The 26753-nt window shown below is 37.1% G+C and overlaps 5 protein-coding genes and 1 long non-coding RNA gene across 10 annotated transcripts; 4 read left to right on the forward strand and 2 right to left on the reverse strand.

Moving 5' to 3' along the window:
- Positions 1–1533: 1533 nt before the first annotated feature.
- On the forward strand, positions 1534–3963 carry LOC118434287. Its single transcript, XM_035847378.1, has 3 exons — positions 1534–3162; positions 3233–3600; positions 3668–3963. Exons 1-3 carry the CDS (start codon positions 2863–2865, stop codon positions 3924–3926), a joined length of 927 nt encoding a protein of 308 aa, XP_035703271.1. The 5' UTR covers positions 1534–2862; the 3' UTR covers positions 3927–3963.
- LOC110844088 (MOB kinase activator 1B) lies at positions 3930–5515 on the reverse strand. The gene is made up of 6 exons (XM_022090204.2): positions 5336–5515; positions 4787–4953; positions 4547–4689; positions 4382–4466; positions 4260–4321; positions 3930–4190 (listed from the first exon to the last, which is right to left on the reverse strand). Exons 1-6 carry the CDS (start codon positions 5347–5349, stop codon positions 4014–4016), a joined length of 648 nt encoding a protein of 215 aa, XP_021945896.1. The 5' UTR covers positions 5350–5515; the 3' UTR covers positions 3930–4013.
- Positions 5516–5613: 98 nt separating this feature from the next.
- LOC110844089 (CDGSH iron-sulfur domain-containing protein 2) lies at positions 5614–7190 on the forward strand. 2 transcript variants are annotated; one of them, XM_022090205.1, is made up of 3 exons: positions 5614–5819; positions 6249–6391; positions 6475–7190. In XM_022090205.1, the coding sequence occupies exons 2-3, from the start codon at positions 6295–6297 to the stop codon at positions 6777–6779; spliced, it is 402 nt and encodes a 133-aa protein (XP_021945897.1). In that variant the 5' UTR covers positions 5614–5819; positions 6249–6294; the 3' UTR covers positions 6780–7190. The 2 variants fall into 2 exon arrangements, with proteins under 2 accessions (XP_021945897.1, XP_021945898.1); XM_022090206.2 differs by lacking the exon at positions 5614–5819 and adding an exon at positions 5844–5861.
- Positions 7191–7480: 290 nt separating this feature from the next.
- LOC110842984 (phosphatidylinositol 3,4,5-trisphosphate 3-phosphatase and dual-specificity protein phosphatase PTEN) lies at positions 7481–11103 on the forward strand. The gene is made up of 12 exons (XM_022088879.2): positions 7481–7858; positions 7930–7950; positions 8067–8183; positions 8279–8337; positions 8424–8534; positions 8616–8749; positions 8843–8941; positions 9024–9082; positions 9162–9444; positions 9559–9710; positions 9782–9812; positions 9904–11103. The coding sequence occupies exons 1-12, from the start codon at positions 7777–7779 to the stop codon at positions 10112–10114; spliced, it is 1359 nt and encodes a 452-aa protein (XP_021944571.1). The 5' UTR covers positions 7481–7776; the 3' UTR covers positions 10115–11103.
- Positions 11104–11226: 123 nt separating this feature from the next.
- Positions 11227–13914, forward strand: LOC110844666. Its single transcript, XM_022090930.2, has 4 exons — positions 11227–11966; positions 12028–12203; positions 12433–12631; positions 12710–13914. The coding sequence occupies exons 1-4, from the start codon at positions 11876–11878 to the stop codon at positions 13210–13212; spliced, it is 969 nt and encodes a 322-aa protein (XP_021946622.1). The 5' UTR covers positions 11227–11875; the 3' UTR covers positions 13213–13914.
- Positions 13915–14070: 156 nt separating this feature from the next.
- Positions 14071–18623, reverse strand: LOC118434288. Of its 4 annotated transcripts, none has more exons than XR_004833905.1 (8): positions 17955–18623; positions 17200–17305; positions 16705–17125; positions 15767–16631; positions 15426–15694; positions 15133–15333; positions 14531–15059; positions 14071–14462 (listed from the first exon to the last, which is right to left on the reverse strand). It is a non-coding gene; the product is annotated as an uncharacterized LOC118434288 (long non-coding RNA). The 4 variants fall into 4 exon arrangements; XR_004833904.1 differs by lacking the exon at positions 17955–18623 and having other exon boundaries at positions 16705–16847; positions 16960–17125; positions 17200–17800; XR_004833906.1 differs by lacking the exon at positions 17955–18623 and having other exon boundaries at positions 14531–15043; positions 17200–17800.
- Between the last annotated feature and the right edge of the window lie 8130 nt (positions 18624–26753).

The following is a 26753-nucleotide window of genomic DNA, read 5'->3' on the forward strand; positions in this document are numbered from 1 at the left end:
ACAAAGTTAGGAATCGAGTTCGAAGATGGGCGAAATCGGTTAACTGGTTACCCGGTGGGGGTCATCTGAGTGGGTGGGGTCTTATGCACCAAAATTTCAAAATTGTCGTAGAAAGCTGAAATTTGGCACAGAGGTTGCTAATGGCTCCTAATAGATAAAACCTACAGTGCAGACTCCATATAGCCCGAGTCAGGGACATAGTCCCTGACTCAATAAGTCAGAGCCCGCTTCTAAATTTTTTTCCGAATTGACCAACATAATATCACCAACTTCCGTGTTGTGGATGGTTAAAAGTTTGTTAGATAGTTTCTATTATTTGGTCCCAAATTTTTGAGCAAGTTACAGATCATGTGTCTTGACCACCATGACCAGTGGGCTTCTTTAACATCCTGAAGCTCTAAGCTGTATGTATGTGCTATCCAGCAGTGGTTTTCAGCCTCCATATCAAATTTCAGCTCGATATAATGATTTTGAAAAATCAGTATGGGTCACCCCATAGGGTCACTCTGGTTGCACTTTACTCACTTTTAACTTCATATTCTTTAATTAGAAGCCATTAAGTACCATTGTGCCGGATTTCATCTTTTTAAAGTAATTTCTAAAAATCAGTATGGGTCACCCCATAGGGTCCCTCAAGATTAAAATTTTTCCAACCTGAAGTTATTTTTTTCTATTAGGAGCCATTAGCAACCTCTGTATCAAATTTCAGCTCTCTACAACAATTTTGAAATTTTGGTGCAAAATACCCTACCCACTTATATGACCCCCACCGGTTCAAAACTTTTCTGATCGAACCCATCTTCTAACTCGGTCGTTGCATTGCCCAGATACATGTCTGCACCAAATTTGGTCAAAATTGGTTAACTCGTTCGACAGTTCGACTGACATGACAATTACATAAGCCCTGGTTCGGGCTAAAAATCACGACTCGAGAAAAAGTCAGTCTTTGGATGTAATCCGAATATTTTAACGTTGCGATAGGATTAAAAGTCGACAATAATTACTTAATAAATTTCGTAAAAAATTGATATATGTAACTAAGGACGGATCTTTTTAATTGTTGTGTTTTCGTCCGGCACTTCGTGTAAAATTGTTCGCCATGACATACATGGTCAAAATGCTTAAAAGGTTAAGGAGATGACCATGCAGGGACAGAGAAAAATTTATAAATAAATGGCATTCGAATTTAAGATCTCCAAATTAAGCCCACTGTGGGCTTAATTACCCAATGTTAAAGCTAAGCTGGATTGGGATTGACCATTTAAACACATTGATTCATCCGGATTATTTCCCAACTCTGATCCCATATAACTCATCGATCTATTAGACAATCGTGCATTTTTGTTTTCTTGCAAAATATACAAACTGGCGTCCAATTTGTTCTGTGCGTGGAGTTAATTTGCATCGATCTTTATGCATTTTGTTACACGTAGAATATGCCAATTATGAATCAAGTTGGAAGATGAGGTAAATGTGTGGAAAACTAAAATAGTTGCCGTGGTCTATTATACCCGTCTCAATTATTGATGACAACCTGACTCGGGCTAAATAAAGTTATACTCTGTAGAGTTGCGTATTCTAAAATTTCGTATAAAATTCCGTATAAAATTCCGTATAAAATGCCCTAAATTTTATTTCTAAGCTCTCCTGGACTCTTGCCTCCCACACGTGTCACTCCTCCTCTTCTCCATCAGCCCTCTCTTTGCTCTACTTTCATCCCGGCATGACCCCCAACGTTGCCTCGCTTCTCGCCGAATATCTTCCGCTTCACCGTCAAAACCCGGCCAACACGGAAATGTGGACGGGAGGAAGGTTCGAGGGAGGAAAACTGTTCTGGAACATGAATTCTGGTCAGAAAGTGGAAGTTCCAGACTGGAAGGAACACCGCTGGGGGAAAGAACCCAGTTTAGAAGAGCTGGAGAAATCGCCCTGCGTTTACATTAAACTGCAGGACCAAGAGCTTAAAATGTTTACGGGGGACTGCGACACGGACAGATTTTTCGTGTGTAAAAGTCCAGATGATACGAATGGTGAGGTCAAATTAAATTGGTATTGTATGATTTCATGGTCAAAAAATGCTAATTTTTATTTACCAGACCCGATGATCCGTTATTGCGAAAACAATTTTCTAATCGAACGCAAGTCATCGGAATGTAAGTGGAACTGGGTATTCGACAAAAAGCCGGCTTGTCTCTGTTTTAAGGGGGTGTAAGTTTTTACATTTTGAACGGATTTTTTTTACCAAGACACTTATCGAAGCACGCTTATCAAAAAACTACGTTAATTAATTTAGTCATGGTCTGACATCCCACACCACGTGCAATACTCGCCTCCTCGTGGCCCCTTCGCAGCAGATTCGTTGTATTAAAATGCCTTCTTTTCGAAAGAGCATTTTGCACTGGAAACCAATTCCAGATGTCGATGCACAAGAGTCCTTCCTCCTCCTGCAGAATCGAAATCGTCGAGGAAACAAGTTCATTCAGTGGATCAGTCTTAAACCAGGGTCAAAACGACAGATTTTTGGTGATGCGAACGTCTACTTTAAAGGACTCTCGGTCTCTCTGCCACCTTCATCGAAAATTGGGACAAAGTATTGCTTTGAGAGAAATTCGGGCGAGAAAGAGGACGATGGAGGAGGATCGTCATCGTCGTCCTTTAGCGAAATTCGGATACGAAACGAAAGTTTCTGGATAATTTTTGCCGATATTGACACAAGTTGTGGGGGTGGGAATAAAAATACCAATATGAGGATTAAGGGACACGTTTTTTCAGGATTGAAGGGTATCGCATTGCAATTTCTATTATATACCTGAGACGTATTTATTAATTGCTACGCACCAAAAATTTGCTTCTGACGTCAAAATGACACTAATTCCAGATGAATGTGACCTCAAATGCAGTCCTGATGATAATAACGAATATTCTGCCCTTCTTGCAACCACGCCAAAACCAGCTTCATCCCCACAACCCACCAACCTCAACTCGGAAATGTTGAAGCATATGGTGGATTCCATGTTCACTTCCGGTGTCAACTCGACACAAAAAGTTGTCCTGCCCGACGCCCGCCTCAACCTCCTCGAGAAACTGTTTGACATAGCACGAAACGTATGCTCGTGCATGGTACCCACTACTTTTTTGGACAATGCTCTCCATCTTTTTAAGGTATAAATCTCTTCAAAATGAAATTTTGACGAGTGAAATTGTAATTTTATAAATTATCACCCCGGCCAAGGTCGCCTACGCCACAGGCAACTACGAATATGGGACGGACTTTAGGAAAAGCGAGATTGACAAGATCGGCGACATGTTAACCTCCTGTCTCGACCAGACTGGGGACAAGGCGATCCTCTGCGAACGGAACGAATGCAATGGGAGAGCTTCCCAGATGTCGGAGTTGGAGGATGTCACCTTGAAAACGACACCGGTCGACGACACGGGCTACGTGACAAATCCGCTTCATCATTTAATTGAAGTAGTTTGGCACGCCGTGGAGATTTGGTCGGTCGGTTGCATTCGAGAGTTTAGAGAGAGTTATTTGCTCTATCATGAGTTAGAGCAGGTGATGGAGAAATTGTTTGTGGGGGAAATCCGGAAATTGTGGTGAGTGGAAAATTTGATAAGAATTAAAAAAAATGTATACAAAATATTATAAAACTGAAATTTACAGGCACAACCCTTCCATCCCTCCAAATTACTATCAACACCTTCTCGGACCAAATGAGGAGATTCACATGTCAAATTTGAAAGACTGTGTCAAAGCAATTTATGAATCTAATCCGAAAGCTTTGAAACTAATCAGACCAAAATCCTCACCTCCGATTCAGCTCGGAAATACAATCAGAAACAGGAAGAGAACCCAGGAATTTTTTCATGAGCGCTTATCTAAATCTATTTTCTGTTCGAAAGAGCAATTTTGTCTGGATTGAATGTAAGGTTATTATTGCTATTAGTAAATTTTATTTGTCAAAAACAAAAAAAAAGTTAAAAACGTAACGATTATCAAGGCACAGGGTTTACTTATTGCAAGTCAATTTCTCAATTAGTTCCTGTAACGGAGCCAGTTCTTTTCTCTCGATTAAAGAAAACTCTTGCACAAAGAAAATGAAATGTTTGAACGATGTGTTGAGATGGGCTTCTTCCCCGAGTTGGACGACTTCGACGAAATGTTGGTGATAAATGTGGGCGTAGACCTGTGTATAAAATGCATAGATGAGGATAACAAAACTATTATAAATATATGTCACAAATCATGAACTTACGCGGAATAGTCGTTTTAAGATTGTTTTGGCAATCAGGACAAAATTCTTGGGAAATGGGACACCTAAAGAGAAAGTGTTTGGTAAGTTAGTCAAATCTACTTGTACTGCATATTTTATAGTACCAATTTTGGATGGAAACAGGCACTCGTCGTCTAGCTGGTCTTGCACCCAGGTCATTAAGTAATCTATATACTTTGGGGCAGAGCACTTTATAAAACACAAAAATTGTTAGTTGGTCATTCTACAATTTTTATATCTTAGTACGTTATTTTGAGAACAAAAATCACCTTTATCGGTTTCTTCACGACTTGACCATCTGCCCAGTGATATTCGTACTTTGGTCCGGCAGCCATCACAGGGCAGGAATCTTCTGTACAAAATTCGGTAATGGTTCCGTACAGCATGTTGATTTGGTTGAAAAAATCGACAGCTGTGGGGCACAATTCAGAGATAATTTTGTGAAAAAATGCTCAAGATTATACACATATACACAAATTTTTAGATATCTCGTATGTAATTCTACTCACTATTAACAGCAATCCACTCATTGAGATCCTCGCCTTCTGGCAGCATCACTGCTAATCGAAGATTTCCACTGCCCAAGGTGGCTGCCGCATGTTTCATCAGGTCATATTGGTGCGTTCCTTCAGGGATATGCTTTTTGGGTTTGAATGTCTTCGCAGTACGAGTTCCACTAAAATAGCATGATAAAATATGCAATTAATATAAACTCTATTATAACTAACTAACAAACCTATAAATGAACAGTTTAATTTTAAAAACCTGCAAAAAAACGTGAGAGCCATTGATACATTCCGCATATTAATTAAAATCAAGACAATTCAGCTAAAAATAAGTCAAACGTCAAACTAAAAATGCAAAACAAAAGACGAAACGCAGCAGAAAAACTTGAATGCATGACTTTTTAAATAACTATTAAATGACGCCAATCAAATACAGCAAATATCTAATTTTACACTTTAAACTTTATTATGCAAAATTTTAATTCGTGCAATTAAAAACCAACACAATGTAATGTAAAATACAAATACAAATCAAAACAATGCACCACTTACAAGAGGAAGCTCATCTTGGATAACCTTCCACTCGCCCAATTTCCTTCCGGTTAATGCTCAACAATTAATAATTACGCCACGACATTAAATAAGCTAAACTAATTAACGATGAAATATATATTTGTTTTAAAATATAGTAATTTTTGATATTTTAGAAAAAGTTAAACTTTTTACGATAAACTTTTTGTGCATTATAACAAAAATACAGTTTCTCTCTATTGTGCAATTCAAACTTGGGTGAAGTGAGGATCCCGTTAAAAAAACCTTCGCTGGATTTAGGATCAGATCGGAGAATGATGATTTGTTCATTTATTTATTTAATTAAACATTATCAATTCTCGACCACCACGAGACAAACAGGGTTTAATTAAAGTTAACAGCAGTTAAGGGGAGTGCGATTCATTCATATTTTGAGTGATTTACACAAGTATTACGCAATTTGTAGCAAGAGAAGAGTGCGTGAGTTACAGACAACAGTTTTTTAGTAAGTAAAACAATTTGTTTTAAACAAATCAGCTATTTAGTTGTAAGTTTTTCTTTTTAAATTTCCAAGTAAAGAAAAATACTTCCCAATTTTGCAGTTTACATGTCACATCATCTTACTTATCTTGAATTTGATTCAAATTATTTGAAACGTATTTTTATAAAGCGAGAGTTTAATAATTAATTAAACTTTAATTTAATATTTTCTGGTCAATTTAAAATTCAATGGATCAAGTAATTTCGTAATATTTTAATTCGAAAAAATACGGCACGGCTGATTTTACATTTATTTCATGTATTTATTTCATGTATTAAATGTATTATTTCATAGAAATGTTTTCAAATTTTAACCTATTGATTGAGTCGTTATTTTAGCTGTTACGCATGCAATGACATATGGTTTATTTAATAAAAATGCACTTATTTTCAGTAATACATTGTCACCTGTCGTGTCGGAATTCGCAACTCAACCAAAAATGGAAGCACTATCTCACCTGATAAAAGAAACACTTCCTAATTACTTGAGATCCTTGCCGGTGCCAAGCTCATTCACAGGGATATTTAAACTATCACGTATGTAATCAATTAATATGATTTTTTTCATTCATTTCAATGTGATAATTTTGTACAATAATTAAACTACTTATTATATATAGCGTCCGAATGGATTCAGATGACCCCCATTATTACTCTACTAGCTCTTCCGACCTACTACCTCGCGAGGGCTTATCGGTCCAACGAGGAACTTCGGCCCAGTACAAAAGTTAATCTCAACGTTAACAAGCAATCTTCCAAAATCGTGGATACCGCAGATATTGAAGATATTCAGAAATGCGACGGAAAGAAAGCTGTCTACTGTCGATGCTGGCGTTCGAAAAAGTTTCCAATGTGCGACGGAAGCCATAATCAACACAACGAAGTCACTGGAGACAATGTTGGACCGTTAATTGTAAAAGCCTAAACTTGCATGCCATGCAAATTCGCGTAGTACATTATACTAAAAAATCTTGCCTAGTGCTACAGCAAAAGTGTAAAGAAAGTGATGCAAACTTTAGTTAACTATTAATTACTACGTAGTGTTCTACACACAAATTATAAATTAATTAGCAATTACTTACATTGAAAAAATGTTAACTCTTTAATAATTCAGTTTTAATTTCATAGAATTCCCGGTGTTTAATAATTCATACCAAAAAAGAAACTGCTCAATAATTTAACTTTCCCCAGCCCAACTTTCACTTTAAAATTATTTCCAAATTATTTAGAGAACCCGTAAAAATTCATGAAAAAAACGAGAGCTTACTATAACTGTACGTATTACATAATATTAAACTTCGCCACAAAATATATATGAAATGAAATCTTGCCAAAACGCTTATGCAATATGCAAATTTTTTCAGACAATTGCACCAAAATCTCTCTTATCGTGACACGATCTCCTCCCTCACCCAAAAAACTTTGACCAACCATTTCTTGCTTATCTTATCTCTATTCATCACCGTGCTCATCATCCTCCTTACCACCACCATCATCATCTTATTCTTGTTATATAAGAAAAAAACCTCACCTTGCCTGACTTGATTCCACCCAAATTCTGTTCTCGTGAAGCACTAGAAAAGTGCATAGCAACACGAAATCCACACCGGGATCAGCCCAACGCCATCTCAACTGCTAATTTCTCAACTGTTTTAAGCCCCAAAATAAATACTGCTTTCACTTTACACACAAAATCAAGAAGACAAACATTTTAAAGTTTTAAATAGTGTATAGTTAGTTGTAAAATAATTAATCCCGATAACCTGCTCACCACTCTCTTCCCCCCACACTTTCTGTCCCCCTTCTCGTCCTCCTGGAGCATAATTAAGTCAAGTTATTAAACCCGTGAAATAATTAGTGTTACAATTCACGTTTCCAAAATAGCTCCATTCAGCACAGCGGTTTATAAATTATTCAATAAAATGTCCTCAAATATAATAAAAGGTTTAGTGTCTAAACAAAGGAGAAGATTTAAACAGGACGGATTTGATCTTGATCTCACTTGTAAGTTTGTAACAGGGAAGGTTTTTTATTATTCAGAAAGTAACATGATTTTCGTACTTTCTCTTCTTCAGATATTCTCCCAAACGTGATTGGTAAGTCGGTATGAGTTTTAAAGGCTTGAAATGAATGCCGGGATGTGAAAGATGGTTTATTATGAAGTGTTTTGAGGGTTAGTTTGGCTAATTTTGACTTTTTTATAATAAAACAGCAATGGGCTATCCTGGAGATAAAATTGAAGGTCTTTACCGCAACAATATTGATGATGTTAACAAATTTTTGGAATCTAAACATCCCGGACATTATAAGATATATAACTTGTGTGAAGGTATGTGAGTGCTATTAAAGAGGTGTGGTTATCGGATGGATTTTGCTAAAGTGAAAGTGCAACGGGTTTAATGAATGTTTTCATTTGTGATTTAGAACGAACGTACAACACTTCAAAGTTCAAATCCGGCACGGTAGCACATTATCCCTTTGTGGTAAGTTATCAGATTTACGAGTCTTTAGTTTCATACTAAATTATTAATTGAAACGAGTTCATATCATTGATTTTCTTTCTTTGCAGGACCATAATCCTCCTCAGCTGCAGATTATTCCTGATTTCTGCAATGATGTGGATGAATGGTTGCGCCAGAATCCTCATAATGTTGCTGTCGTACATTGTAAAGCGGGGAAGGTTAGTACATATTTTTTAAAGGATTGACTAGAAGTTAATTATAGTCTGGAAGATTGTTGTTAATAATTGAAACTTGTTTAGGGTCGTACCGGTGTAATGATTTGCTGTTACTTGCTTCACTGCGGCAAGTTTTCTACGGCGAGGGAAGCTCTGAAATATTATGCTCAAGAGAGAACGCATGATCGCAAAGGGGTCACCATACCCAGTCAGCAACGGTACGGTCAAGTTTAATGGATAATAGCAAACGAATAATATGAAACATGTGTAGCGAATGATTTTAATTTCAATTTGATTTTCATGCAAATTAGGTATGTCCAGTATTACGAAGATTTGAGAAAGCAGAGAACTCAGGGTGGACATCAGCATCGAAACAGTGATAGTAACGGGTGCTTGGGAAATTTTGATGGGTGAGTGGGCTTAGTGATAACCACTAATCGATCAATACTTTAAAAAACTTTACAACTTTAAAACTATCCTTTGTCGACTTAGGCTGATGCTTACGCACGTCCAGGTGAAAGGAACCCTTCTAGAAACCATGACATCGAACGGTAGGTCAAAGACTGATCATTTGACACTGATATTTACGTGTGGAAGTACTAATTTGCTGATTATTCTGAATTCACGCAGACCTCTTAACCGAACTGTACATCACGATAACCAATAACGCCAAAGTGTATAGCACCTCACCCTTTACCCTCCTAAATCAACGCAGCCGGCACTGCAGCAATAAACTCGTGTTGGACAATCCCATCCATGTCACGGGAGACATGAAAATAGAACTTTATTCCAGACCTAAGATTACACTGACGAAAAAGAAATCAAAGATGTGCCAAGCGTGGGTTAACACACAGTTTTCCGAGGAACTTTGTGACCTGCATTTAGAATTGGAAGAGGAATGTCGCAGAATAAGGTACAATTGATGCATTTAGCTGTTTAAGATAAATAGTAATTACAAATAAATTGTGTTCGGGATCAGATTCGTCGTATAATTCTTTATTACAATTATTGTATGTCTTTATTGCAGTACTTCAGTAACAACAACTACACTCAACACAGCTACCTCATGTGAAAAGAACGGTGGTCTCTCACTATCCGCGTCTACAACAAATTGCATAAATAAATTGCACGCTTCCGGTTCACCGGTCGCCATGTCCTGCCCTCCTCCGAGTGATTCAAGTAAAAATAATTACTAAAAAAATATAAACAGTATAATATTACATCACATTAATTATTTCATTTGATTTCAGTGAGACCTAGAATTCCTGATATTTGGAAGAGGTACATAAAAACAACTTCTACTTTCACCACTAAAATTATTCATTTAATTTTTAATTGTACATTTATTATAATCCTTCTCCTTGTCTTACAGGACCAGCCGAGGATCTGGCTCCTCTCCCACTTCCTCTACCCATCCCCCCTCCCCGCTAAACCTTTTACCTCCACCCAACCGCATAATAACGTTAACAAAACCCGACCTGGACAAGGCCCACAAGGACAAAGCCAATAAGATCTTCTCGCAAGACTTTCAAATATCGTTACTCTTTTACTGTAACGTTAATTTGAGTAGTACGCAGCTTTAAAAATTTTTAATTAAATAAGTAAAACACGGAGGCTACGAGGAGAGAAAGTTATATAATAATAATAATAAAAAAGACCTGAATTACAAAGGTTATCAAATTTTGAAACCTTCACCGTCGTCAATTTGTCTACTATATAAAAAATACTATTACTCAAACTCCAATAGATACAAAAGTGTGGTGTGTGCGGTAGTAAAAGTAAAGGAAAACAAAAGTGAAATTACTCACTACTAAAATCTCATTCATTCTCACCAAATGAATGAGATTTACACTGAAATGTACTACTAAACACGAGAACTTGACACTTGTTGAAACCCAACCACCACTTTCTTCTTCTTCCATTCCATTATTCCAAAGTTATTACAAGGTTCAAGTTTACGAATTTACGATACGATGATCGTAGCAGTTAAGTTAATTACTTATTACTACTAGAACGTACTAGGGGGACGTATATTTGTATGATGTGTCGTGATATCAAATATCTCGATGAATATCACTCACTCACTCACTTACACACACACATGGAAAGTCACTTTACTACTACTACGATTATTTACAATGATATTAAACATTACTCTTTACTAGCGAGATGATGCAGGTCAACTTAAAGTCATACACACACATCTTAATATGTAGCAAGCGTAACATGATCTCTTCTCAAATTCAATACCAAACCAAACACCCGAAACATACATAAAATAAAACCATGATCTTTGAAATAATAGTAATAAATAAGAATAATAATAATAATAATAAACTCTAGTAATAAATAGTTGATCTAATTCATCTCGTATGAAAAAAATAATATGCATGCATCGCAACTACTTATCTATGTATGTAGTAGTTAAGTATAAAAGAGTAAGTAAAGTGGTGGTGGTGGTGATGGTTCTTGTAATTGAGAGAGAGAGATAGAGATGCAAATGGAATGGAAACCTGATTCGAAAGCCTGGGGGATGTGACAATATACGCAATAAAAGAACGAGACAAGACAACAATACGAGAGTTTTGGTTCTTTTAAGTTTAAAGTCTGCACCATATAAGCTTCGCGATTTCAAGCAGTGGCCGCGGACAGAGGGACAATGTCCCCACGGTTGTTCTTCGATGTCCCCATCTTATGTTATAATAACCCCTCCCTTCCCCATCCTACAAATTTAATGTCCCCAGTCACGGCTTCCGCGGCCACTGATTTTCAAGTTTCAACTTCCTTTGGCTAATACGCGTCCACTCTTTTTTTATTTATCAGAAGAAATCGAATTCGATAAAATCTAGGCTACGCACTTCTCCTATGTCAGATAATTTTTTGAGATGGACTCGTTTTTCCCATTAGTAAGAAGACTCTATCATCATCAAATAACCTGATTTCTCGTGGGTCGTGGTCGTGGTCATTTCGAATTTATGCAGGCATAAGCACATACAAGGCTGCACATGCACGCTTTACCATAAAAAGTGGGTACGCGTAAAATGTTACAATGTTGATGTTGTTGATGTTTTTATCCTGTTAATTTTAAATTGTTGTCCTTTATTCAGTCAGTCAGCCAGTTGTGTTTTTAGCGTGAACAAAGACGTACCTACTACGCGTATTTGTAGGAATTTGTCGGAATTTCTGGCACTGGGCCATGCTTGAGTTATATCATCGGGTCATTTTTCAAGTTTTCATTAGCCTGTTGATGGCAAGCCATTTATTTTGACGACACTTAATTAAAGCACAATGTGCGTTTTTCTTCTTAAACAGCGTGTTAATTAGTGCGACTTTCTCCTCTAACCATGAATTTACACTTTAGCTGCAGTGCCAAAATTGTTTGGTGGATATTTGCACTTGCGGTTCATCATTGTCTACCCGGAACTTTGTCAAATGGTATGCATACAATTTGGAAACTTATAATTTCATAAAATATATGTAATTATCATAATTTTAGAAACTGTATACCTCGAAAGCTACCCCAGCTACTCGGTAGTACTTCCCATATCTCATGAAACGCCACGAAATGAGACATTTTTAGTCCAATCGCCACGATTTCATAGGGTCATGGCTGTCATCCAGTTTCTCAACATACCACCAAAGAACGACTTCAGCTGCGGCGTCTTTCTCCAAGTAAGTAAATTAGAAATATTATGTATTCAATTATGTATGAAAATTGAAAAAAATAATTTGGCACGAGATCTTCGACTGACAGGACGACGCCAAGTATTTGACACTTGTTTGGCCAGAATCCAAGTTTGCTTGTCATTACATAAAAGCTTAATTGCATAATAACAAATAAAGTTGAAATTATTCATGAATGATGGTTAATTATTTGATTTCAATTTATGTATGTCTCTAGTTCCAGGATGGCGCTGATCAACGAAGTGCCAAAATTTGTGGAAATTTTGACCCTGATGAGAAAACGTTTTCGCCATCGTCACTCGTAGGTCCGAGGACTTATCTCTCGTCCAGAAATTCGCTCCGTGTCTCGTTACTCCACGTGACGACGGGAAAATTAGAAAATTCCTATGCCAGAATTTCCTTCACTGCTTTCAGAGGTGACGAAAATGCATAAATAATGGACAAAAACGTATCGAAAATTGTTTTAATTTCACATAATTTTTTTTTACATTCAGATGACTGCTACTTTCTCCAGCCTCGCGGAAACAACACGGGAAGTGGAGTTAGTTATCCGCGTTATCGGCCCTGCGAATATGCCATTTCTTCCGATGGAATTGGGCGACAATGTATCGTGTCATCCCTATTTTGCGACAATGTCATTCATTGCGCTCCAACGGACGAGAAGAGTGGGACAGATTTTGGGCAGGATGAGTCCGAACTAAACTGTCCTCATATTTATCATCAGCAGCAATCCATAATTCTACCAGACGCTACGGTATCATCCTCGCAAAAAGAGAATGAGGCTGAGAAACGCGGACAAAATAGCAATAATCATGATGATAAGATTTTTAAGAGATTCTTTGATGAGCGAGAAGAACATTTAGCAAATTTATTCAAGTCTGCGATTATTGGGTTTGTTGGGATTTGCACGATTTGTATTCTTGTAGCGTTTGTCATTTCAATATTTTGCTGGAAACAGAAGCAGTACCATTTAGAGCATCAGGGTCCACAATCCTGAAAGTGAGAATCTTTACGGAAATTTTATGCAGCTAATCTTCACCATTCCGAAATACTGTTAATTTATTAATTGCAAACCAATATCGCATTGGTTGACAAAAATGGATGATATATTTTTTTTAAATTATTAATAATTATTCCCTGTAACTCGTCTGTTATTGTGTTACTAATTTACTATTTTTCTTAGGTGAAGCTATGGTGATCTAATGATTAAAAAACACCTAAGTATGCATTTACTACAACGTTCAAAAGTGACAAAACCACATTACTTTACCATTTCTTAACCGATTTTTGTGAAATAAGTGCCGAGAGTTAATTATGATGGTCTACTTTTGGATTCCAACTCTGGTCGGTTGTGAGCCTACCCATTCCTGAGATATTCTCAAAAAACACCCTCCAGAAAGTGACATTGCTTCCTATGAAAAATTTGAAGGGCTAAATCAAAAATGTACTCGGAAAAAAAGTTTCTAAATATTTTTAGCTTTCAATAAACCTTGAGATCATCAAAATCGGATAAGAAATGACCACAATATTCATAAATGCAAGTACCACTGCGCACGTGGTGGTATTGCATATTGCTATGGTTCGTTGCTATTGCAAGTATTTTAATCGCAATTCCCTTCGCTTCACCTAAGCCGCCCGTTTTAGGGATCTATCTTGTTAAATTGTATGATTAAAGTTTTGAGACATGCGCATGATAAAATGCCTCATTTATGTAAATTAATAATTTTGCATATTATTTGTCTTAATGATCACGAAGTATCAAAAAGTCAGGTTACGAATTATTACGTACTCATCCATTAATATTGGCAAATGTGTTTATCCCATTTAGTGTCCAGTGCAGTCCAACAAAAACTTATTTCCAGACAATTTCATGATTTTATTATTATATTACATACATACGATTATATAGTAGAACTGCGTCGGAGAAGCAGAGAGTGACCACGTCAGCGTCTCATTTATGCATATTCACTCAGGTGATGAAGACTTTGCTCCCCCATTGACAACAGTATATCGAGAAAATTTGGTATGAATTGATCCTCTATTTTTATCAAACTAACTTTCGCACTTTTTTATGTGTATAAAGTAAGTTTACTTCATAACAAATAACTATTGTTACAGTGACAGCGTCACAAGGTCCCAAAAATATTGTCACCGATGTCAAACCCATTGCACCATCATGTTCCAGAGCTTCAGCAGACCGAAGACCATCGTGCTTTGAACGGATAGACGGACAGAAGGGCCACAGAGCTGTATATATCAAGGGCTTATCAACCACAGGACCTAGGTTCAGTAGAAAATAAGTTCAAGTTTAATACCTATAGGGATACTGGGGACTGTATGATCCGGGTAAAATTTTACATCATCATCGTCGGTCTCAGACTCATCTTCTTCAGGGTAGAGGATAAAATTTACCAGTAAAATTAGTACAAGGCGGCGTCTTGATAATATCAGTGTCTTTGGTAATTTTCGGTGGGGGTGGTCACCCTACCTGGATTTTCCAAGTGTTCTCCCCCCCCGAAAACGGGGTCTACTTCGATTTTGTGTACTTTTTTACAAAAAAATTCCCCAAATTTGCGAGAAATTTTCGAATATACATACATATCCAGTAATTTTCGCAGAGACATTCGAAAAATTGTCCTGAAAGCGTCCATCGGGGTCCGGCCGGCCGGTGTTCTTACCGGAATAAAATGCAGGTAACGCAGTATCTTCATCGGGTGAGTTTGGGTAAAAAAATCAGCATCATCTTCATAAGTAGCTGGCGCCTTCAACTTTGCACTTACTGGTCGGCGATTTCAAATTATTGTTTTTTTCTCCTGGGCAATCTTATCCTGTTGGACCACAAATCTGTATGTATCAAAGGATAATCAAGCACAGGACCTAGCTCAGGGTTGAGTAGAAAATGAGTCAAGTAAAGTACCTAAAGGGATTGTGCTGGGGACTGCATAATCCGGGTAAAATTTGGGATCATCATCATCGGTCTCATGCTCATCTTCTTCAGGGACCAGACCAGTAAAATTACTGCAATACGGCGTCTTGATAATATCAGTGTCTTTGGTAATTTTCGGTGGGGGTGGTGAACCTGTCTCCATTTTCTTAAAAGTGTCTTCGAAAGCGGGTTCTAGTTTATTTTATTTTTTATAATATTGGTTACAAAAAAATTACCGTCAAGAGACGAAAAGAAATTTCCGATAAATTTTCGAATATACCTACCTATCCGTAATGTTCGTACGAACAATCGAAACATTGTCCTGAAAACGTTCATCTGGCTCCGGCCGGCCGGTGTTCTCCCCCTTTGGACAATAAGAAAATGCAAGAAATGACGCAGTACCTTCATCGGGTGAGTCGATTTTGGTAAAAAAAATCAGCATCATCTTCATAAGTAGCTGGCGTCTTTTCAACTTTGCACTTACTGGTCGGCGATTTTAAATTATTTGCTTACGCCTGAGCAATCTTATCCTGCTCTTAATTGGACCACAAATCTGCATATATCAAAGGCTTATCAACACAAGACCTAGCTTAGGGTTCAGTAGAAAATGTGTCAAGTAAAGTACCTAAAGTGATACAGCGCTGTGGTGGGGACTGCATAATCCAGGTAAAATTTTGGATCATCGTCGTCCGTCTCATACTCATCTCTTTCGAGGACAAGAGCAGTAAAATTTGTGCAATAAGGCGTCTTTATAATATCAGTGGTGGCGACCCTAAAGTGTTATCCCAAAACAAATTTTAGTTTAATTTTTTACATAAAAAATGCCGTAAAAAATTGAATGTTTGCAAAATTAATCGTCATCGGGTGAGTCGATTTGGATAAAAAAAATCGGCATCATCCTAATAGGTAGCTGGCGCCTTTCAACTTTGCACTTTCTAGTCGGCGATCTTAAGTTACTTCCTTCCGCCTGAGCAATCTTTTCTTGCTCTAATTTCCATTCCAGTTTCATGACCCGATACCGAATAGAAGTACTGGATTTTGTAACGAATTCAGCTCCAAGTTGTGAAGTCTGATTTCATGAGCAAAACAGTAACTAATTTGTATATACGAACGGCTTTAAACAAAATCATGCTTTCCCCTGTGACGCTCGCGGTGAAGGAGGAATAAATTCTTGTCGTTGTACAACATCGGACAGCGTAAACTACGCATTTCTCCTGTTAAAAACTGTCAAATTTTAGTATTTGTCATATGTAACAAGGCGTACAATAAGTGTTCATAACTATGTAACTCTATTGGCCGGTGTTCTCCTCCCTATGCATAATAAAATGTAGGTGACGCAGTACAGACATGGGATGAGTCGATTTGGGTAAAAAAATCAACATTATCCTCAAAGTTACTGGCGCCTTTTGAACTTTGCACTTACAAGTCGGCGATTTTAAATTATTTTTTTCTCCTGAACAATCTTATCTTACTCTAATTGGACCACAAATCTGTATATATCAAAGACTTATCAAGCACAGGACCTAGCTCAGGGTTCAGTAAAAAATGAGTCAAATAAAGTACCTAAAGGGATACAGCGCTGTGCTGAGGACTGCATAATCCGGGTAAAATTTTAGATCATCATCATCGGTCTCCTACTCATCTCTTTAGAGGACCAGACCAGTAAAATTAGTGCAATACGGCGTCTTGATAATATAATACCCTGCCTGCAAGTGTTATCCCAAAACGAATTTTAGTATAATTTTGTACATTTTTGCTAAAAAAAATGCCGTAAAAAATCGATGAATTTTCGAATGTTCAAAAAAATTTCCTGAGTACCGTCACCGGGTGAGTCGATTTGGGTTAAAAAAATCGGCATCATCCTCATAAGTAGCTGGAGCCTTTACAACTTTGCAAATTTTGGTCGGCGATTTTAGATTACCTCCTTCCGCTTGAACAATGTTTTCTTTCTTCCATTCCAGTTTCATGGTCCGATACCGAATAGCTTCAATAAGTACTGGATTTTGTAGCGAATTCAGCTCCAAGTTGTTAAATCTGAGCAAAGCAACAGTAACTTACTTGTACGAACGGCTTTAGACAAAATGATTCTTTCCTCTTAAGCCGTTCGAAGAGAAGGAGGAATAAATTCTTGGCCTTGTCGGTCCTTTGGGACAACGCATTTCCCCTATTAAAAAATGCACAATTTTAGTATTTGCTGTATGTAACAAGTGCGCACAATAAGTATACATTACTATGCAAGTCTACGGCATACGATCTTTTCCTGCTCTAATTGGACAAAAAATTAGTCCTTGATGGATTTTGAAGCTCTGGAAGTTCCACAGCTTCAAAATAATTGCTGACAGACAAGAAAACTGGAGGTTTTTGCAAACTTGCATGTCCTAAACATGTTGTAACCGTTCTATGACCTTATACTGTGACTTTGAAACTCAGAATGTTTGGCAGCTTTGAATTCCATTCTAAATGAAGTGTTTACACTCTAGGGTTTTGATTTCTGCTAAGAAATCTTTGATAATGCAATAATGTGCATGTGTCCATTCATTTCATGCAAAACTGGATCATAATCCAATACCTGGGGAGACCTCGTCTCAAAATGTGTAATAATAGCAAATCTCGTACCTCTCTTAACCCTAATTTTAACAACATCTCTCCTTCTCAAGTAATAAATAATAAATAAAATCGATTACACACTAGCTCAACACTTTAATTCATATATACACATATTCAAGTATACAATACATATCTCTTTCTCCTATGCATGCAACCTTCCTACCAAATCATCAATTTCATTCTCTTTGTTGTACATAAGCACTTACCCATCCATCCATCCATCCACCAACTCGAACTTAACCACAAAAGTCCATTTAGGTATTGTTCTCTCTGAAAAAGTATCAAGTCATCATTTCCTCGTTAGCACTTAAACAACACAACATAATATATTTTGTATTAAGCATCTTTGTTTGTATTGGAAAATGGTTTAAAATTTTCCAGACCAGGTGAACTATACTTACTCTGAAATTATTCTGGGCCAACATTATTACCAAAATTTGACGAGAAAACCAAACCAAACCACAAAACGAAAACACAGGCTAGACAGACCATCCAATAATGTAGTGTAAACGCCACAAAATTTTAAATAAGGTCCATTTTTCTTCCGTAGCGTGAATCAATCAGGACGACCCGAGAAGTGTTCATGAACTCTCATCCCCTTTGGTAGGGACTTGTTACATGCACAATATTTTCCAATAATTGACTGGCTCGTCGGGTCTGGTCGCCACCATTATTTCCTCATTTTCTCACCAATACAAGGCTGAATTTTAAACAAAAACCAGGAAGGAGAATACTGATCATTTTTAAAAGTTCATGTACATACGACAATCAACATCTTTTTAAGTGAGGAAAGTGAGAAAAGGAATATTTTTAAGGTTGGGGAACTCAAGAGTGGATAATCAAATCACTCCATTTGAGCAATGTCCTCACTTATCTTTCACCTTATCATTGTCTTTTTAGAAAAATGGGCATAATTTACATACATTTTACTATCATAATCTCATCCATGAAACGCAATAAGTATGAAACACTGTCCATCCACTGTCAAAAAATGTGCCATTATTTCCTCATTTCCTCTCCCCAGTAAAAAAAACAGGTGTGCAATACCACCTTGTCCTTCCATTCATCCCAAATCTTCTCTAATAAGTAAGATAAGTAAATGAATGAGCGGAAAAGAGCAATTCTCGAATGTGTTACTAAAATCCTACTGAAAAAGGTAAGTAGTGGTGGTCTTCCTTGTCGGAAGAAGAAGAAGTTCAACTAATTGCAGTCCTGGTCAGCTCCGTTTAAGGAAAAAGTCGCTACTTTTTCTTCCCCTTCTCGGAAGATTGGCTGAGAGGAAGTGACGCTTTAAGGAGGTGGTTGGTTGGTTGGTGCCACCCTCTAATTTGGTCGCAGGGTAGGAAAGGTTACCTCATTTAGCACGGTTGACGGTCTTCTAGTGGTATTATAGAATCATTACCAAAATCATCGTCATCTTTGGAAATATCCAGGAGAGATAAAGTCAAGTTTGCTTGTTTCAAAAGTCCAGAAAAGCAGGATGTCGTGGTTTCTTCAGGACTCTTCACCTGTCCAAAATGACAAGCTTTTTAATGCACAAATCATTCTAGTTTGATTCAATTTTCTGCCCATTTTTTCTTTCTCCACCGACGTGAAACCAGATGGTGGTGTGGTGTGGTGAGTGACTTTTCTTAATAAAATATACCTGTACGTACATCGTCCAAAATGTATGATAATCAAATCTCTGTCTCACATTTATCAATAATGGCATACAGAGCATTGCTACTTTACTTACCTTGTTGATTTAGCAAGACCAAAAGCAAGACGTGACTTTGAGGTTGAGAGATCACATCACAAAAATAAATCTGGGATGAACATAAACTAGAAAAAATTTCCATCCTGCCAGACCGATAGCAAATTAAATTATGGATGAATGCTCCTGAGCAGAAAATAATCCATGAAATTGTACCACACTTTGCAATGCGTCAAATTAACACGCTCGGTCCCAGGTTAAGCTTCTCTCTTTTTTTATAAGAATCTCAGATGCAGGAGGAAGAGACGCATTTTTCATCATCACTTTTTTTAAATTCATGAAAAGATTTACGACCATAATCTCATCATCACCTTCTTATAAATAAGATTTTTATAAGATTGTCGTCTTTCTAGATACATAAAATTGGGGTAGAAAAAATTAGGAAAATAATCCAAAATTGGGTTTCATTCATATTATGTAAATTTTTTAAGAAAAATAAAAAAAACTGTAACACAACACAAGAAGAAGATTGATAAATGATTTTAAATCTGAATGAACGGAAACAATTTGGATCGACTAATTGAGCGTGTTTCCTCAAATCTTTTGAAATTTTGTGTACCGCAAAACACTTATCATTGAGTGAGTAAAATTCTGCTGTAAAATGGTTACTTGCTTCCTTTTCAGTCAGTTTGTTTAGCCACACCGTGCTCATTTCACGCTTCATTTCAATTCAGTCAGTGTTCTTTCTTGGCCTTTTTGTGGCGTTATTATATTGACAATGAGACAGAAGAAGAGTCCACCGCACCGCCGTGTGGGATGAAATAAAGAAGAGAGAGAAGAATGGATGGAGGAGAACAATGTGTTAAATAAAGCCAAGACCTTTGTGAAGGAGGTGAACAATAGGAAAACAATGATGATGGTGTAATACGGGATTAAATTAAGCTGCTACTTGGCCCAGGCTGTTGGGGGTTGTTATCACTTTACCACTTGATTTCCAAGTCGTTGAGGAGGATGAGTATTTGTAGGGGTAAAAATCGGTCTTCTACAGTTTTCGAAAATGGACGGATGGACCGACAGGCAGATAGATAAGCCATGGTTCCGGATGATAAGGACAAAAATTGGTACGAAAAAGTTTATGATATGAGTTATCGGACGATAATAAGTATTGCTGTATAATGGCGCAGATATATTTTTATTCCAAGCTTTCGATACTTGTATCATCTTCAGGGGAATTTTTTTAGAAATCGAAAAACTGATAAGATAAATGTAAAATGAGAGAAGGAATGAATAGAGATTTCAAAATTTAGTAAATTGTAACGCCATTGGGAAATTTTTTAGAAATCGAAAAGCTTATTTGATAAATAATTGAGAGAAATTAATTGAGGTTTCAAAATTGTTGGTAAATTTTAACGCCATTGTAAATTTTAGCCAAAAAGTAATGCGAATAAATATCGCAGATTTAATTTCTTCTCCGTCCTAAGTTGGTGCATAAATAAATGTGTTTAATTTTCGTGTAATATTTTGTCCCTCATTATAAAAATATGATTCCTAAATATAAAAAAAACTGTCAATGAATATTTCCTCAATTCTTAATTTCTGTCCAACTTTCCCTTAATTTTTCCCATATTTTTTTCCCATCTACGTATGATTCATCCAACCCTACCAACCAATTCTTCCGAATTCCCTCCCACTGAGCAAATAAATAGGCCGGAAAAGATCTAACAGAAAAAAATGAGATGGTCAGTCAGAAATCTTTTGCCCAAAAGTCAAAGATACCGTGAAGCTTGAAGATTTCCAGAAGTGTAATGTAATATATCTCTTCTTTCTAATTTTCTGGGAACCACCACACCACCACCTTGCCCATTATCTGAGAGAAAAGGTTGCAACTACAACAATTAGCTAACCAACCAACACAACAATGCTTCATTTTGCCTGCGTCGTTCGGTAGTCTGTTTCTCATTGTCTTCTTAAATCCACCACTGTCTCCATCCATCCACCTCTTATTATGTAATTTATAAATGAGGAGTATATAGCAATAATCTACTTGTGCAATAACGCGAAGACCGCACAGTAGTACAATCGGCGACTTTCTTTCGGACTTAATTACAGGAAACTTTGGTCAAGACAAAAACACCGGTCAAATTTTCCTTGATTAATTATCCTGACAAAATTATCCAGAAAATGGTCACAATTTAGGTAACCAACTATTAAAACGTTCCCTGTACCAGGACGACTGACGACTCATTACGGTCAGTGGCCGCGGAAGCATGGGGACAATGTACCTAAGGTTATTCAATCGTTGGCCAAGTTATGTATATAAACCCCTCCCCTATCCTACAATGTTAATGTCCCCAAATGTCCCCACGGCTTCCGCGGCCACTGATTAAAGTATTTATGTACATACTACCATTTACCCGGTCTGGCACCTTCTTGCACTAACAACAAACATGCAACATTTTCCTGCTAACAAATTGAATCTTTTTAGTATTTAACAAGTATGTAAAATGTAAAAGCGACTGGGCTGGAACGCTCAAATTTTGGAACATTCAACTCGTTTTCTATTTGTTTTTCGTAGTAATGAGCAGATTGCGTGTTGAGGAGTGTGTGCGCCTGGCATGATGACGATGCCTTGAGGGGGGTCTCCCTCAAGCGGAGAATGTGTGTCATATACATGCTTTACTTTTCATGTTTACAATTAAATTAGAAAATTATTATTGAACAAGGCTCAAGTTGTGGGGTGGAAGGAATTTGGTAGACTTAATAATATGCAAGGTGCCCCGTGTCTCGTTAATTTATCTCGAGTGGAGTTGACGTCAAGACGAAAACTGTGTATTTAGGGAGGAGAAAGGCATGCATGCAAACATAAATTCAAGATTGAAGTATTGTTAATCACGTCGTAATCTAAAAAGTTGATTTATTTAGCAAAAATTTTGAACTTTCAAAAAACTTATCCAAAAAATCATTTTTGACGCACAATTATTTGCAGTACCACGACCACCACCACCGACCGGGTAAAGACATTATCTGATCATTTCCCATCCCTACCTGTAATTGTTTCTCCTTTACTATTAATTCCTGCATCATTACCATATCTTGTCTCCACATCGTGGCAACTAACCAACAATTTCCGCCATAATTGCCTCCATCCATCCATTCACTCGTTCCTTCCCGATGTTGATGATTCCTCTTCCTCTTCTTCTCGAATTAGTCTCGGTGGGGGATCTTGTACAACAAAACAGTCGGCTTTTACCACAAGAAGGTGACCCTTTTCTGAAACAAGGCTCACTACGAGACTACTACTACCTCCGTAATTTCCTACCAAAACCTTGTCGTCATCTCCCCACCAGGCCAGAGGTAGGACCTACTTGTTGCAAGTCACTCCATAATATAATCTTTCCTCCTCTCCTTTCTCCCACTTTTGCCAACGTCACGACTCTCCAAAATAAAAATCTTACCCTAATTTCATCAGACTCTTGAGAAGAAAAACAGAAGAAGGACTTTATCGTAATAATTCACGGTCTAATTTAATCCGATGCGTCGCGTCTGTAACAAACAACAGTGGCCGCGGAAGCGTGGGGGACAATGTCCCCACGGTTGTTCGATGTCCGCATCATCTCCCCATCTTATACAAACCCCTCCCTCTCCCATCCTACAATGCTAATTCCCCCCAGATGTCCCCTCAGCTTCCGCGGTCACTGGTACCCAACCAACCAACCATCTGTCCCTTCCTCCGCACAAATTGAATCTCCAGCGTGAAGATGACGACAAGGACGACATAATGATATACAACTAATAAGTAAGTCTTGATGTGTGGGTGGCTTGTCCTCTTTTTATCAATAATTTCGTGTTTCAAATCAATCAGGAACAACAACATGTTTCATAAAATAAAGCAGCATCCTTTCATTCTCTCCTCATTTTTTTGTGTGGAATAAAATAAAACCAACAAGCCATCATCTTCTTCTTAAGGATGGGGTTCCTATCATTAAATATGAGACAAGGGAGCAAATTACTCACACACGTTATTATCATTACCATTATTTTATCAACGGCAAAAGCAGCAGCAGTCAGTCAGTCAGCATTTTGCGTGTACGTACACTTCAACATGCATGCTGTGACGACCAATTATGTCAATTTGTTCCCGGTTTGTTCCTAATAATAATTTACCCAATTTTCGCTCCTCGCTTTTTTCATGTATGTTTTTGTTATTAAGTTAAACAAATATAGAACACGTGAAGAAGAAGGTGAAGAAATGTGTGTGAAAATAAGAAGAAGAAAGGATGGATAGCATGATGGAATGGACCATCCTGTAAAATTGGAAATTGTGGTTTTGGTGTGTCTGGGGACGAGGTTTGGTGGATGCATTTCGTGTCATAATTGTAAATGAAGAGAGAAAAGTGGAGATGAGATTATGTAATAAAGTTCAGTCTCACACTTTCTCACAATGCATAAATGTGATCAAGGATTGGGGAAAATGTTGAAAGGCAGGTATACATTTTGTGGGTGACTATTTGCATTATTTGCAAATTGCCGTGTCAATTAGAAAATACGGAGATACGAAGAAAAATGTTGAATTATAACGTCGTTTTTAATTAAATTATTTATTAGATAAATAAATCCGTACTCAGATCTGTAAATTCGATAAATGACCAGTATTATGTTGAGTTAAATATTTGACCAATTCACTAACCCTAAAATAATTTCCAATTTCAAAAATTTGTCAAAAAATGTACACAAAATTTTCACTATTATTGAATAATATTGGTAACAATAACAGCAAAAAAACTCTGCCTGTCCTGAACAATGGATGAATTAAACCCAGTAGTAAGTATAATTAAAAACTAATTTATTTTTATAAATAGCTTCAAATAACTTCAAGTTTTTCAAAATTTCCAAAAACTTCTCCTCTCGTTTATCTCCTTATTTACTTACCACATTACTTTCCCTCTATTTGTTTTCACCACGATTACGTATTAACCAACACAATAACACATACTCAACAAGTAACAAAAGAGATCACTGTTGGACCCATAATAAAACCAGCATGACTCTCTTCCCTCATCTCCTCCAGTCCAGTAGTCGGTCTAGGAGCCAGGCAGGTAGCTTACCTTAGAAAGTGGAAAATCGGGGCCTTACTTCTTCTTCTTCCCATGTCTTCCATTTTCCCGTCTCCGAAATCACATTATTTTTAATCATCCCAACCCAACAACAAGTTATCAATCACTTTAGATTGAATTGAACCAGCTCCTTCTTCTGCTGACTTTTTTATTGCCTCGCTGGCTGGAAAGCAGGCAATAAATGATGATAAATATTTCAATCAAATCAACAAATCAAATCAAGACGAGTGCATCAGCATTATTTCATTTCATTGTTTCCCATGTTCCTTCATTCGGATTATTTAACGTGGTGGATTTGAGGAGGAACCCTGGGAGGCAGGAGTCGTCTCAGAATATAAGTACAGTGACCGCGGACAGAGGGACAATGTCCCCACGGTTGTTCGATGTCCCCATCATCTCCCCATCTTATATAAACCCCTCCCTCCACTATCCTCCAATGTTAATGTCCCCAATGTCCCCACGGCTTCCGCGGCCACTGTATAAAAGCATATACTAAACACTCTAGACTGAGTTTTGCATTCTTTTCGGAATCAAATTGATAGAGCAGAACAGAACACTAACTGACATGCTTATTGTTGGTTGGCAATCTAATTTAATACGATAATAATAAAACAATGAGATAATTTATAAGTAAGTATGGGATGGATGAAGCGTTTAAAAAGAATGTGAACAATTACTTAAAGCCTCCCCGGAGTGGGGGCTCAGCTACTGCCGAGAGTGGTCGGTGGGATTGGATGCGTTTTCTTCATGGATGATTGGCAGAGATTGTGGGGAAATCAAAGTAAATAAATAAGAAAATATTTTAAGAAATTTTGAGAAAGGTTGACACCGTTTTGTAGAAATTTGTAGATTATAATTACTTAAATCGTTAATGCAGATAGATATTCCCCTTATCCAAATGTTGCAATAATTTTTTTCTGGCCTCCATTGTGGTGAAATCAAAATAAATAAATAAATAGTAAGAAAAAGCAAATTATTTTGGGATTTTAGGAAATTTTGGGAAATTTATACACCGATTTGCAGAAATTTTGGACATTCTATTATTTAAATTTTAACACAGGTATTTATTCGTTTCGCGCTCAAGAAGAATATTCTTCTAATATTGCAATGATTCTTAAATTTTTTGGCCTCCATTGTTACATTTTATATAACTTGACGGACTTCGTGTGTTCTTATCATTCCACTCGATCCATCCGTCCCGAGACACGGGGGTAAATTGTGTACTTATCAGGATTAGCTTCTCCTCTACACAAACAATGATATTTTTTTTCTTACTATTGCATAAACCCAAATGTTATGATGAAGGAGTCAGTGATGGAATTAAGGAGAGAATTTAAATTGAAATTAAATCGCCTCTGTTCGGCTCCATTTAAATTAGATTTTGATAAAAGTTCATCTCCCACTGGTTCTCCAAATTGCTACAATTTCTGATCTTGGGCTTGATTAGCTTCTGTATTATTCTCATTAATCTCTCACCTTCCCCACAATCCTGGCAGAGCTCCTGTGTGTTTACAGGTGAGATTCCTATGTATGTAAAAATCCACCAATTAATACTTCACGTTATACCCCGTCGGTTGGAAAAGAATGGAACAATCAGTTCTCTAATGGTGGCAGAAGTGCAATAAATTATGCTTGATTTAACTTAATTTGCTTCCTACGGAGAAGCAGCATTTTTGCGTTGGCATTCTTTTCATCGTCTTAACAGCAATAGGATGACGAGGACGAGATGGTGTGAGAAAGGATGATAAGTTGCAATTTACACGCATTTTACATAAGTAATTTATCGACCTGCCACAATTTTGATAAGCAATTTTACAAGAACTAACTTAATCTATGTAATCGTGCCACCATTTTGATAAGCACAATTACTGCTCTAAATACAATTTTACAAGTACGTACTTAATCTAGGAAATTTTGACCTAGTTTTGTTTTATCCACTTTTATTTACCAAACGAAAAGTGCTACATGCATATTTGACCCGGAGGGATTAACATCATTAGCAAGAAGTAAATATGACTTGAGAAGTACACATTTACTTATTTATTATAATGTAATTCAGACTCAATTCATGGCATTATTCAATCAATAAATATTTATTGAGAGACGAATCAAATCAACAATCGAATTTGAGAAATTTGACTTAACTTACATACATAATTCCTAAAGCCATGGCGTCGGCATCACCACAATCGAATCAT

The sequence above is a fragment of the Folsomia candida genome, unplaced genomic scaffold (assembly GCF_002217175.1).
Source record: "Folsomia candida strain VU population unplaced genomic scaffold, ASM221717v1 Fcan01_Sc002, whole genome shotgun sequence".
In the NCBI taxonomy this organism is placed as follows: domain Eukaryota; kingdom Metazoa; phylum Arthropoda; class Collembola; order Entomobryomorpha; family Isotomidae; genus Folsomia; species Folsomia candida.

Bases quoted from the DNA above. Each gene is read 5' to 3' on its own strand.
- LOC110844088 (XM_022090204.2), bottom strand. The intron at 4,690-4,786 runs GTGAGTAGAATT...TGTGCCCCACAG, and splicing joins TGAGTGGATTGCTGTTAATA to CTGTCGATTTTTTCAACCAA. The intron at 4,467-4,546 runs GTGATTTTTGTT...TGTTTTATAAAG, and splicing joins TCGTGAAGAAACCGATAAAG to TGCTCTGCCCCAAAGTATAT.
- LOC110842984 (XM_022088879.2), top strand. From the start codon at position 7,777: ATGTCCTCAAATATAATAAAAGGTTTAGTGTCTAAACAAAGGAGAAGA. The intron at 7,859-7,929 runs GTAAGTTTGTAA...TCTCTTCTTCAG, and splicing joins ATTTGATCTTGATCTCACTT to ATATTCTCCCAAACGTGATT. The intron at 9,711-9,781 runs GTAAAAATAATT...ATTTGATTTCAG, and splicing joins CCCTCCTCCGAGTGATTCAA to TGAGACCTAGAATTCCTGAT.
- LOC110844089 (XM_022090205.1), top strand. From the start codon at position 6,295: ATGGAAGCACTATCTCACCTGATAAAAGAAACACTTCCTAATTACTTG. The intron at 6,392-6,474 runs GTATGTAATCAA...TATTATATATAG, and splicing joins AGGGATATTTAAACTATCAC to CGTCCGAATGGATTCAGATG.
- LOC118434287 (XM_035847378.1), top strand. From the start codon at position 2,863: ATGACACTAATTCCAGATGAATGTGACCTCAAATGCAGTCCTGATGAT. The intron at 3,163-3,232 runs GTATAAATCTCT...ACCCCGGCCAAG, and splicing joins ATGCTCTCCATCTTTTTAAG to GTCGCCTACGCCACAGGCAA. The intron at 3,601-3,667 runs GTGAGTGGAAAA...TGAAATTTACAG, and splicing joins GGGGAAATCCGGAAATTGTG to GCACAACCCTTCCATCCCTC.
- LOC110844666 (XM_022090930.2), top strand. From the start codon at position 11,876: ATGAATTTACACTTTAGCTGCAGTGCCAAAATTGTTTGGTGGATATTT. The intron at 11,967-12,027 runs GTATGCATACAA...TCATAATTTTAG, and splicing joins ACCCGGAACTTTGTCAAATG to AAACTGTATACCTCGAAAGC. The intron at 12,204-12,432 runs GTAAGTAAATTA...GTATGTCTCTAG, and splicing joins GCTGCGGCGTCTTTCTCCAA to TTCCAGGATGGCGCTGATCA.